Source organism: Pseudocercospora fijiensis (assembly GCF_000340215.1).
Source record: "Pseudocercospora fijiensis CIRAD86 unplaced genomic scaffold MYCFIscaffold_3, whole genome shotgun sequence".
In the NCBI taxonomy this organism is placed as follows: Eukaryota; Fungi; Ascomycota; class Dothideomycetes; order Mycosphaerellales; family Mycosphaerellaceae; genus Pseudocercospora; species Pseudocercospora fijiensis.
The window spans coordinates 3,171,927-3,184,540 of record NW_006921534.1 but is presented as its reverse complement, the minus strand read 5'-3'; the positions used below and the strand labels follow the sequence as shown (position 1 = coordinate 3,184,540).

Below are 12,614 nucleotides of genomic sequence, written 5' to 3'. Positions count from 1 at the left end.
CTTCTCGATGAAATGTGGTCCGTGCACCATATCGCTGCTTCACTCTCCGTGATCACTCGCCAAGGCACGACCAACGACATCACGAGCTTTGATCATATCTTGATAGACCTTCGAAGACTAATATGGTAAGATTCAGCTGCCGGGTGCTCTTCTTTCTCGTGGCGGACACATCTTCTCCTTCCGGCACAAACAAAGGCAAGTTTTTTGGTCTATTGTCGGTATCCTATTGTCTGGCCTGAATACATCGCTCTATTATTCCGAAGTGGAAACTGCCATCGTGCAAACTTCGAATGAAAATCTCTTTCTTCCGTTCCTCCCAATCTCTGTATACACCAAAACATTCATGCACGTATGTCAGCAAGATGGCGACACTAATGCGCAGATTCTTGGCGGACAGCCTAACAGCAGTGAAGAACGTCTTCAGCCGCACCAGCTCACCCAATGCGGCAGCAAATGCCAACTCCAATGCCGATAAGCAGAGCACGCGCAGGACGCGACAACCAGCATCACCAGCACCACTTGCTGGCCCAAGAGTTATCTCTGGGCGAGTCCCCAGCTCGACACCTTCAAAACGACGGCGACCATGCCGCAACATCGAAGACTACAAATTCCGCCTTGAGAGACTCATTACCGGCATTGATAGCCTCGAGAATGTCGAGGAACTTCGCGATGAGCGACAATACCAAATTGCCGATATCATGATGATCTCCGATATCGACCCAACCGTCGACCAACGCATCGACACTCTCATTGAACAACAAGATCGTGCAGAAGTCCTCATCGACAAGCGACTGAAAATCCTACAGACAGACGCAGATGCTCTGGTACAGTCACTAGAACCAGACACCCCGACAGACCGGCCTCCACTCCTACCATTCTACCTCCGAAGCCAGCTCAAGACCTACGACCGTGCTAGGTCCATCTACCAGACCCAAGTCACCCAAACTTCAAACTCACAACATCACTTGGATAAAATCTCGGCGATTTTGCTTCAAGCGAACGAGCAGCAAGCCCGACATGGCTGGCTGTATACCCGCAGTTACATCGAGCGACTCCACGTGCGCAGAGCTGGAATCTGCAAGCAACGGAGAGTCGCGGAAAGCTGTCGGCAGAGATTTGCGCTCGAGCTGCGGAAGCTTTGCAAGAAGCATGTACCAAAGACTTTACAGGATGAAAATTTCCCGGGGCTTTTTTCGAATCGAATGGCTGGGGAGATGCGGAGGAGAGTTTGAAGGAATACAGTTGTTGGAGAAGCTAAAATGAGGATGGAAAGACGTGAAGTGAAAGATGGATGTCTGTGCAAAGACTGTCGTCTGTATGTAGTACCTCGTTTGATGGACTCAAATCAAAGGATGTAATGGGGGTGCTTCTTGGTGACGTTTTTCTTTACGTATCGCTCGTCGATATCACGACTTCGTCTGACAGTGTGGTAAGGGTAGCAACGCAGCAAGCACAGTGGTCCTTTCGGTACGGAGAGGGCGTGCGAGTGTCATCCCGATGGCGGAAGGGAAGGCAAAGCATCACAATTGATGCATACAGCTCACTGGCGAAAGCTCTATGGAAGCTACTTGCGTCAGTTCGTCATGAAAAGGTGCCCGGGCAATACTGTGAACGGCCCTTTTTGGTGCATGGTGTTGGTGAACAGAGCGAATTGTCACTTGTATCGATCGAGCTCCTATAATATCCAGAGAATTGGACTCTTTCCGATATTAGCTATGAGATTTTGTCATTGATGGGACGGGTTGAAGTGCTAAGAAATATAGACAAGGCTGCCGCAGGGTGCCACTGGCTTGCGCGCAAGTGAATGCGACTTTTGATGGTTGACCCACTATTCAACGTCAGTGCAGAGCTCTGTTGTGGCATGATGCAAAAGCTGCTCTTCAGTTAATCACTTGCGAGCACGCTAGCCCTACTACTCTAGACGACATTCTGTTCTTGATTTCGAATTGTACACGTGCAACACCGCCACAGCTTTGGATACTGTCGTCCAGGAGAATCCATGGTCGATCGTTGGTGGCCAGCGATTCTGCCTTGCACGATCTTCTGACTTGGGTTGCGCTCGAAAATCTACTCCGGGTTCGTGGCAGCATCGTTCTCGCTCATGTTTCGCACAGGCGCGTCAAAGACTTTGCCGGGATTCATCAGCCACCTGTCGGCACTGTTAGCCACAGCAATGTCAATTGCGAAAATGTGCTACTTGCTTCGGATCCACTGATCTCTTGAGCGCTCGCATCACATCGATGGTTGCGACACCAAGCTCGTCCACAAGACCATCCTGGGTAGTATATCAGCATCACGTCACGTCTCAAAGCAGCCCAAAAGCAGGCTCACCTTCTTGCCGATGCCTATCGCATGCTCGCCAGACACGGTACCTTCCATCTTAAGGGCTCGATGCATCATATCATGGACGACCTTTGAGACAGCAGCCTTTTGAGAAGGATCCTTTGGATCGTAGAACATAGCCGCGTGGAAGTTTCCATCACCTACATGACCGAGGACGCTTGCAAATAGGCCAAGTCTGCTGCAATCCTGTTTGGAGAGTTCTACCATCAGATTAGTCAAGGTCGACGCGTGTCTTTCAACTCTTCGAAAGACTCACCAATGATTTCCGCAAGCCGTGACAGGGGGACAGCAACATCTGTTGACCAAATTTCGGTGCCCTCAGGCTTATTGCTGACCATCATGAACAATGCCTCCTTGCGAGCAGCCCAAAGATCGTACTCGTCCTGTTTGGACTTGGCGAAGATAAAATCTCTAGCATTGTGCGGCTTGATCAAGGTGCGCACCCGAGAGATGTCGCTCTTGATGGCATCTGTAGTCCCACTGAACTTCAGGAAAAGGGTTGGTTCTTCTTGCCACTTGCGCCTTCGCACTGCCTCGCTGCCATATTTATTGACAATCTGCATCTGCAATTCGTCCATGATCTCTAAGGCTGCAAGCTGAGTCCCAGATCGGATGATGGCGGATGCAGCTAACGCAGCATCTCGGATGGAAGGAAAGCTGACGACCGCAACACTGGTGTCTTGAGGAATCGGCGCGAGCTTCAGGGTCACTTCTGTGACCATTCCAAGTGTGCCCTCGGCCCCGACGAAGAGAGACGTAAGGTTGTATCCAGCAGAGTTCTTCCTGGGTCTTCTCCTGGTTTTGATGATGCGTCCATCAGCAAGCACGACAGTCAGGTTGATCACCTAGGCACGGTATGTCAACAGAACGGCCAATAAAGCGCGGCAGCGAGCTTACCCAATCCTTCATAGTACCATATCTCATCGCGTTCGTGCCTGAACAGTTAGTCGCGACCATTCCTCCAATTTGTGCCGTCGGGGAAGGATCAAGTGGGAGAAAAAGACCAGCATTTGCAATCTTGTTATTCAGATCAACCCAATTCACGCCCGGCTGCAGCGTGACATCCATGTCTTCTGGGCGAAATCGAATGATATGATCCATATGAGTGAAGTCGACACAAATGCCAGAGTGTGGCGAGCTAAAGTTGCCCTCTATAGAACTGCCTGCGCCGAAAGGTACCATAGGCACATTGTGCTTATTACAGATTCGCGCGACAGCAGCGACTTCTCCGGTGAACTTCGGATATACGACCGCGACGGGACGTTCACTGGTATTCGAAGTGCTCCAATCTGAGCGACCATGGTGTTCGATCACATCCTCATCGAAGCTTACAGCGTCTTCTCCCAGGATATCCGAGATCTCTTTCGCTGCCTGACATTGGATGAGTATGCAAACAGGATGCGAATGATGGAGAGATATTTACACACCGCCAGCATCTGCGATCTGTTCGCATAGGTGATTTTGGGAGTGCCATCCGCCCTCCATTCAAGATATTCATGCGCTATAAAGCCGATGATGAGTCCTTGAATGCCGATCACCCAGCGCGGGGTGCTGTAATGCCCATAGTTGATGAACGCTCGCCGGACGGGATGGATGAACCTCTTCGCTCGTATCGCTGCTCCTGCTCCGTATCCTGCACGGAACGTCGCTCTAGTACCGAACATACTTCAGGCTGTGAAGAAAACGACGAGCCGATCAAGAGCCAAGATACCGCAGACTGTGTGTACTGTGCTGCCGGAGTAACCGTGCCCACCCCGCGAATTTCATAGAATTCGCGAAACCACTATAGATTGTTAGCAATTCGAACCATATCAAACCAACCAACGCGTTTCCAATACCGCAAACCATGTCGTCGTACTCCTAGCGGTATAGACGGTCCCAGGTGTTGTTTTAGCGTTCTAATAGCACTATTATCGGGTTAGAAACACGCGCAGCTAACCCGCTAGCAAATACCTCCTAATTAGATTACTTTTATATAGGATCTATAGGCAGAAGGCTACTCTAATCGCAGTGTCTCTAGGAAGACGCATATTAGTCGCCGCGCTATTAACTCTTTAAGGATTAATATTATATTATTTAGCGAGCCGTACCTATAATAGGCGAAGAAAGAACCTTCTTAGAAGCTAACTAAGGCGTAAGAACTACGTGTTCTCGAATACCTACGCGATCGACCGACTTCGTACTATTCCGAGACTATATAGTTTATTTACGACGAGTTTAACATTATTATATCCGAGACGACTGTAAGCGACATCCTTAAACGCTATAACTTCTCGAAGAAGAAGGCTTAGCGCAAGGCGCTCGAATAGAGCTACGAGTTGCGCGAGAACTAGTATATACTATAGAAAGGGATGCTAATTGTTATAGTAGCTGCCTAGAAAGCACCGACAAGTCCTACAAGCTAGCCGCTATACTATAAAGTAATGTCGGATTTAAGTTGCCTTAGTAGTAGGGGCCCCTAGCGAAGCAGGTCGCCTAGTTAGCCTAGGTCGCCTAGTACGCCTAGTACGCCTAGTACGCCTAGTACGCCTAGTACGCCTAGTACGCCTAGTACGCCTAGTACGCCTAGGTCGCCTACTTAGCCGTATAACGTAACATCTTAGGGACTCCCGCGGAGGCCGTATATAGTAGAACAATACGTTATATATTAATATACGAACGACGGGACTGCACTAAACTACGCGTACGCATATACGGACGATAGTAAGCGAGACATATAGAGTCGTAGGACAGATCCGAGTAGTAGGAAGGAACCGGAAGGCAGGGAAGAGCTAGGAGAAATATGTTTACTTAAGAGCGGTTAAACGAGTTCGCGCATACGCGCTACGCTAGTTAGCTAGGAGATAAAGGCGCTGCGAGACAGCGGACAAGTAGGATATACGTACTTACGCTTACGCGTCGGACGCGCTAGACGGCCGTAGGGCGGAATACTAAGGAAGGGGCTCTCCCTCTAAGGTACCCTTCTTCCTTTCTTCGCAGTTCGTCTTATATAGATAGTAGCTATATTAATTTAGTACTCCCTTTAGTTTAGTTTAAAGTTTCGTGCACATTCTTACTGCTTAGCTACTAACCCTTATATTACGAACTGCCTTAAAAAACGCCTCTATTAAGATAGACACGCCTAACGAATAGATTCAAAACACAAGACCTAACGACGTACCCGATTTTTCAAGCTTAGTATAGAATGAAATCCCCGCTACGCGCGAACAGCTAGATTACGCCTACGCTACCGACCCGGAACTACTCGTCAACCTGCTTAAGGCTTATAAAGATACTACTCGTTTCCTCTCGGTCTCCCGTACTAGCCTTAGTACGGCTCTTAGCGACGCGAATGCTTCTATCGCGGAAAAAGAAGACGAGGTAGGCCGCCTCTAGTCGTAGCTCGCCTCTACTCGCCTAGGCGCCGCGGCACCCGCTTCTTACCTATTTATACCTACTTCGAATAAGAGTAAGAAGCTAAGCGACCCCGAACGCTTTACCGGCAAGCGTAAAGTATACGAAGAATTTAAGATATAGGTTAAGATCCGCTTTCTCGCTAACGCCGACTACTATCCGACTAAAGCTTTAAAGACCGGATTTATGTTTTCTCTACTCGGTAGCTCCGCCCTCGATTCCTGCCGCAGCCTCTTAGAAAATGTAGAAACAACTATAACGGCTACTATCTAGAAGGCCCTCGACGCTAGTTTCGGCGACCCCGACTGTAAGCAAACTGCGCGCCTAAACTTAGATAAACTCAAGCAAGCAAACAAGACCTACTAAGAGTACTATACCGCCTTCTAATACGAGATTAGGTACGCCGAATACCCCCCGGACGTCGCTAAGTAGATCTTAGTGCGCGGCCTTAGCGAAGAAATAATACTATAAGTCCGCGATAAGGATACGGAGAATCTAAACATTACCGAACTATACGCCTTGCTTACGCGTATCGACAATACGACTCGAAACTTCGCGAAAATCATCGCTAACCGCGGAGGCGCCCGTACGAATACCGGTCGCTTTACGTCGCCGTTCGCTACGCTACCGTCGAAGTTATAGACAGCTTAGACGCCGGCTTTAGTACTAGCTCCGGCTATAGCCCTAATACCGCTAGGCGCCTAGCCTGCCGCCGATCCGATAGATTTAAGCGCTGCCTCGCTCGGCGCCCGTCTACGCGCGCCCCTAGTAAATAGTAAGCTTTCGGAAGAAGAGAAGCAGCGTCGCCGTACGGTAGGAGAATATATCTACTGCGGAGTAAAAGGATACATTGCTCGCCTCTACCCGTCTCTCGTCGGCCGGCTAAATACGCTAACGATATAGCGAGTCGCCGCCGCGAATGTTACGACTCTAGATACGCCTTTACCGGCTAGCGCTGCTCCGAGCGGCTAGGGAAAAGCTTGAACCTTATATATAGTCGCTTATAAGGTTTATTCGTTCTAAAACTAAGAGTATCTGCTACTACCTTCCCTTTCTCTAGCTCGGCTATAGAGAAAGAGTTAGTCTACTAGCCTTTCGTAGTAGAAACGTTAATAGGAAATTAAAAGAAATCATTAAAAACTGTAGCTCTTATTAACAACGGCGCAACCGGCTACTCGTTTATAGATTACGACTATGCGAGAGAGCTCGGCTTAACGTTCTAAGACCTTACGTACGCTCGGGAGTTGGAAATGTTTAACGGTACGACCGCGGCCGCCGGCAAGGTAACCTAGATCTGCTACTTATCTATTACTATCGGCCCGTATACCGAACATATTATGTTTTTCCTTACGAAACTCCCGAAGACTTACCCCGTTATTCTTAGTCTTCCTTAGCTTAAAAAGCATAACCCGGTTATCGACTAGGCCTCCGAATCTCTATCCTTTACGAGCAAGCATTACGCTAAGCACTGCTTTAACGAATCTAGTTCTACCTCCGATACTCCCCGAGATCGTACTGTATTCGCTATTAGCGCGGCTACCTTCTCGCGTCTTGCCCGCGATAAACGCACTTAGATCTTCGCTATAACAATATAGGATATCGAGAAGGCTATCCGAAAGTTCGACGAAGAACTAACGGATCTAAGAACGAAACTACCGAAGGAGTATTAGCACCGACTCTACTAGTTTTCGAAGAAGAACGCCGATATTCTGCTACCGTACCGGCTAGGTGTCGACTATAAAATCGAGCTAATCGACGGTAAGCCGCCGCCGTACGGCCCTCTCTACTCGATATCTCGAGACGAGCTCCTCGTACTAAAGAAATACCTTAAAGACAACCTATAAAAGGGCTTTATCCGCCCTAGTTCCTCCGAAGTAGCCGTACTAGTTATGTTTGCCCGGAAACCTAGCGGAGGTCTCCGTTTCTACGTAGACTACCGGGGCCTTAACGCGTTAACGAAAAAGAACCGCTACCTAATCCCTCTCGTAAACGAAACGCTCGAACGCCTTTCGAAGGCTCGCTAGTTTACTAAGCTCGACGTAATCGCCGCCTTTAACGCGATCCGTATTACCGAGGGAGACGAATAGTTAATAGCCTTCCGGACCCGTTACGGCCTTTTTGAATACCTAGTCTTGCCGTTCGGGCTCTGTAACGGACCTAGTACGTTCTAATCATATATTAACGATACGCTTAAAGAATTCCTAGACGCCTTCGTCTTAGCGTATATAGACGACATCCTAATTTATAGCAAAACGAAAGCGGAACACTACGAACACATCGAAAAGGTACTCGAGAAACTCGTAGAAGCTAGACTATATATCGACATCGACAAGTACGAATTCTATAAGCAAGAGGTGAAATTCCTCGGCCTTATTGTCTCTTTAGAAGGTATTCGAATAGATCCCGGCAAGATCGAAGCCGTTCTAAACTAGGGAGTGCTACGAAACGTAAAAGAAGTCTAGGGCTTCCTCGGTTTTGCTAACTTCTACCGGAGATTTATACGGAATTTCAGCGGAATCGCCCGTTTACTTACGGCACTTACGCGGAAAGACGTCAAATTTGAATAGTTACCGGCCTATTAAGAAGCCTTCGACTAGTTACGGTAAAGTTTTACGACCGTACCGATCCTATAGTACTTCGACTTCGATAAAGAAACGCGCTTAGAAACCGATGCTTCCGACGGTATAACTAGCGCCGTTCTCCTTTAACGAACGACCCCGGAAGATGCGTAGCTACCCGTAGCCTACCTCTCTAAGAAAATGTCCTCCGCGGAATGCAATTACGATATCTACGACAAGGAGCTCCTCGCAATCGTTAAGGCTTTCGAAGAATAGCGTCCGGAACTCGAAGGTTCTAAGTTACCGATCTAGGTTAGCTCGGATTATAAGAACCTTATCTACTTTCTTAAGAGCAAAATCCTTAGCCGTAGGCAGGTACGCTAGAGTAAGTTTCTTTCCCGGTTTAACTTCGTTATTTAGTATACGCCCGGCAAAGCAAACTTATAGGCCGACGTACTTACGAGGCGCAACGGAGACTCGCCTTTAGATCGAGGTCCGTAGCGTAAAGAACAGTCTATCCTTAAGGAGTATAACCTTAGCTAGGAACTGTACGAGCTCCTCGGAGACGACTTTACCGGCCTAGAGCCTCTCGTAGCATCCTTTGTACTAATAGCCGCTCCCGCCTTTCTCGGAGACGACGATAGCTCGGACGACGAAGATACGAGTTTAGAAAGCTTAGATAGCGACTAGGAAAGCGAAGAGGAAGCATAGGACCTCCTCGAACCTACCTAGCTCGAATAGCAGCTTACGATAGCATATGCCGAAGACGCTTTTACTAAAGGTCTAATTCAAGCTTTATAGAACGAGGAGAGGTTATACGAGAATATTTCTCTCTCGGAGTACGAGCTCCGTAGAACTCTACCGCGAGCACCCTATACAACATTTAGAGATGCCCTCTACGTCCCGGATTTCGAAGATTTACGCGACTAGATTATACGTTCCGCTTATAACCCTCTCGGAATAGTACATCCCGGTCGAGCTAAGATATTATCTTAGCTCCGGAAGTAGTACTACTAGCCTAATCTATACCGGGATATCGACCGATTCGTTAAGAACTACGTAGTATACCGTAGAGCGAAAGCAGACACGCGTAAGCCGCAAGGGCTGCTAAAACCTCTTAAAGTCCCTCTACGACTATAGCAATACATTTCAATAGATTTTATTATAGGCCTACCGAAAGGATCCGATTTTAACGGCCTCTAGTTTCAAAATATGCTAGTCGTAGTTTGCCGCCTTACGAAACGTAAGAAGGTATTAAATGCCCGTAGCCTAACCGCAAAGAATACGGCTTAGGTCTTCTACCGGGACGTATAGAAAGATATAGGCCTACCTGAATTAATTGTATCTAATCGCGGCCCGAATTTCGTTGCCCGTTTCTAGAAGCGCCTCTACGAACGATTAAAAATTCAAGCGCGCCTTTCAACGGCTTACTACCCGCAGACCGACGGGCAAACCGAACGGGCTAACGCGCAGATCGAGCAAATTATTAGGTGCTTCTACAATTACTACTAAAACGACTAGCTAAGATTGACGCCTTCTATTGAATTTGCTATTAACAATTGGGAGTCGGCTACAACTTAGACTACGCCGTTCTACGCCTCTACTAGATTTTACCCTCGAACCGGTATAGAACCGATAGAGATCGAACTAGAGCCCCCGGCAAACGATCCGGAAAGAGACGCCGATGCCTTCGCTCTTTAAATAGCCTAGACCTACTAAGAGCTCTAGGACGAGATAAGGTATGCCTAAGAAGTGTACGAGCACTATACTAATTAGCGTAGACGCGCCGCGCTAGATTACTAAGTCGGAGATTACGTCTACCTCGACTTACGATATATTAGAACTAACCGACCTTCGAAAAAGCTCGACTAGAAAAATCTAGGACCCTTCCGAATTATAAAGAAAATCGGCATATACGTATACGAACTAGATCTCCTAGAAAATCTTAACATTTACCCGGTTAAACACGTTGTTAACCTAAGAACCGCCGGAGAAGTCGCGGACCCCGAAGACATCCCGCCGATACCGGAAGCTACCGAGGCTACCGATTAGGCCGAAGACGAGCTAGAATCTGCCTTAGGTACAGTACGGGCGATTATCGGATAGAGCTTTAGTAACACAAATTTCGGAAATCTTAACCCTCCCGGGCCGTAGGGAGAGGTATAATAGGAGGGGTACTTAGACGAGGACACGACCTAGGAACCTCTACGCTATATTATCTTCGCCCGCGAAGCAATCGAGGAATTCCTACGAGACTATACCGACTATACGACAATAGAAGGAGCTGTCCCGGAACATTTTCTCCGAGAAGCGTACGAATAGAATTTAGATTAAGGTCTCCGACCCGAACTAGGACAAGAACACTAGCACCTATTATATACGGACCTCCTTTAGCGTCGTAGGAACTCCGCGCAGAACGAGGGGGGGGCTACTGTTATAGTAGCTGCCTAGAAAGCACCGACAAGTCCTATAAGCTAGCCGCTATACTATAAAGTGATGTCGGATTTGAGTTGCCTTAGCAGTAGGGGCCCCTAGCGAAGCAGGTCGCCTAGTTAGCCTAGGTCGCCTAGTACGCCTAGTACGCCTAGTACGCCTAGTACGCCTAGTACGCCTAGTACGCCTAGTACGCCTAGTACGCCTAGGTCGCCTACTTAGCCGCATAACGTAACATCTTAGGGACTCCCGCGGAGGCCGTATATAGCAGAACAATACGTTATACATTAATACACGAACGACGGGACTGCACCAAACTACGCGCACGTATATACGGACGACAGTAAGCGAGATATACAGAGTCGTAGGACAGATCCGAGTAGTAAGAAGGAACCGGAAGGTAGGGAAGAGCTAGGAGAAACATATTTGCTTAAGAGCGGTTAAACGAGTTCGCGTACGCGCGCTACGCTAGTTGGCTAGGAGACAAAGGCGCTGCGAGATAGCGGACAAGTAGGATATGCGTGCTTACGCTTACGCGTCGGACGCGCTAGACGGCCGTAGGGCGGAATACTAAGGAAGGGGCTCTCCCTCTAAGGCACCCTTCTTCCTTTCTTCGCAGTTCGTCTTATACAGATAGCAGCTATATTGATTTAGTGCTCCCTTCAGTTTAGTTTAAAGTTTCGTGCACATTCTCACTGCTTAGCTACTAACCCTTACACTAATAGGTCGTATCTACTATGTCGACGAGTCTAGTTTAAACGAGCGTACTAGATAGCGGAAATATAGCTATTCTAAAGTTAATACTCCTTATAAAGATATCGGCGGCTCGAAGAGGTTAAAGAGATAGTCTATACTACCTGCTATAACAAGTAAGGGTTATCTAGACGATTACCTTATCTACTAAGGCTCTATTAAAGCCGTAGACTTCGAAGACTAGCTAGAGTTGTTTATACTACCTCGACTAGAAAGGGGCATGTTTCTCGCAATAGACAATGCCTCGATATACTATACTCTACGCGTTTAAGACCTATATAATAGCTTTAGCATTTACCTACGTTACTTGCCGCTATACTTACTAGACTTCAATCCTATCGAGATGTCCTTTAACTCGCTTAAGGCATAGATTAGGCGCAATATAGACCTCGTAAAGGCATACGAGACATTCGGTCTATTCCTTTAATATGCTATAGAACAGGTTAATATAGTATCGTATACGAAAGCGTAGTTTTAGGCCTCTAGGTACCGATATTAATCGAATCTCCGATTAAAATATATCCGGTATTCGTAGGTCTACCTTATATACTCGGCGGTTCGCTAGACAAGCAAACGCTTACCAATTTATTAGACAAAGTCGTGCTAAGACAAACCCTCTGTTATCGCATACTAATTTCGACTACCGCCGGCGTAGTATTAAGGAGATCTCGTCGCCTTAAACTCGATCGGCTTCTACTCGGCTTCGCTCGGCTTCGCTCGGAGTTAGTAAAGCCGTATCCCCTTTAGCATTTCTAGCTTGTATACAACTATTAGAACACAACAACAATATATAATATTTATTACACAATAATTATTTCTCGACAGTATACGTATATAATAAGGCTATCTCTTTTTTTTAGTATTTTTCTACGGTATAGTATTATATAGAAACTCTATGAATCTTAAAGCCGTCTATCCTTTATATACTTCCGCCCCGCTTAGCGGAAATACTCCTATTGCCCTTCTTTAAAGCCTAGTTTATACTACTTTCCTTTTGTTATACCGATATATCTTAACAACCTAAGCTCCCGGTCCTTAAACACTCGCTCTATATACTCTAGGTCTTCTAATCGATGGCTCTAATATATCCTTTAACGTAGCTAGGCAAAGAACTCGTAGATTTAGTCTACTAGG

At 47.3% G+C, this 12,614-nt stretch overlaps 2 protein-coding genes across 2 annotated transcripts; one reads left to right on the top strand and one right to left on the bottom strand.

Moving 5' to 3' along the window:
* Window positions 1–122: 122 nt before the first annotated feature.
* On the top strand, window positions 123–1,681 carry MYCFIDRAFT_173391 (uncharacterized protein; the record flags this gene model as incomplete). The annotated part of the gene is made up of 5 exons (XM_007926820.1): window positions 123–218; window positions 264–1,226; window positions 1,265–1,275; window positions 1,306–1,315; window positions 1,352–1,681. The coding sequence occupies 5 exons, from the start codon at window positions 123–125 to the stop codon at window positions 1,679–1,681; spliced, it is 1,410 nt and encodes a 469-aa protein (XP_007925011.1).
* Window positions 1,682–2,176: 495 nt separating this feature from the next.
* MYCFIDRAFT_135180 (uncharacterized protein) lies at window positions 2,177–4,007 on the bottom strand (the record flags this gene model as incomplete). The annotated part of the gene is made up of 5 exons (XM_007926819.1): window positions 2,177–2,275; window positions 2,332–2,543; window positions 2,600–3,188; window positions 3,241–3,714; window positions 3,771–4,007. The coding sequence occupies 5 exons, from the start codon at window positions 4,005–4,007 to the stop codon at window positions 2,177–2,179; spliced, it is 1,611 nt and encodes a 536-aa protein (XP_007925010.1).
* Between the last annotated feature and the right edge of the window lie 8,607 nt (window positions 4,008–12,614).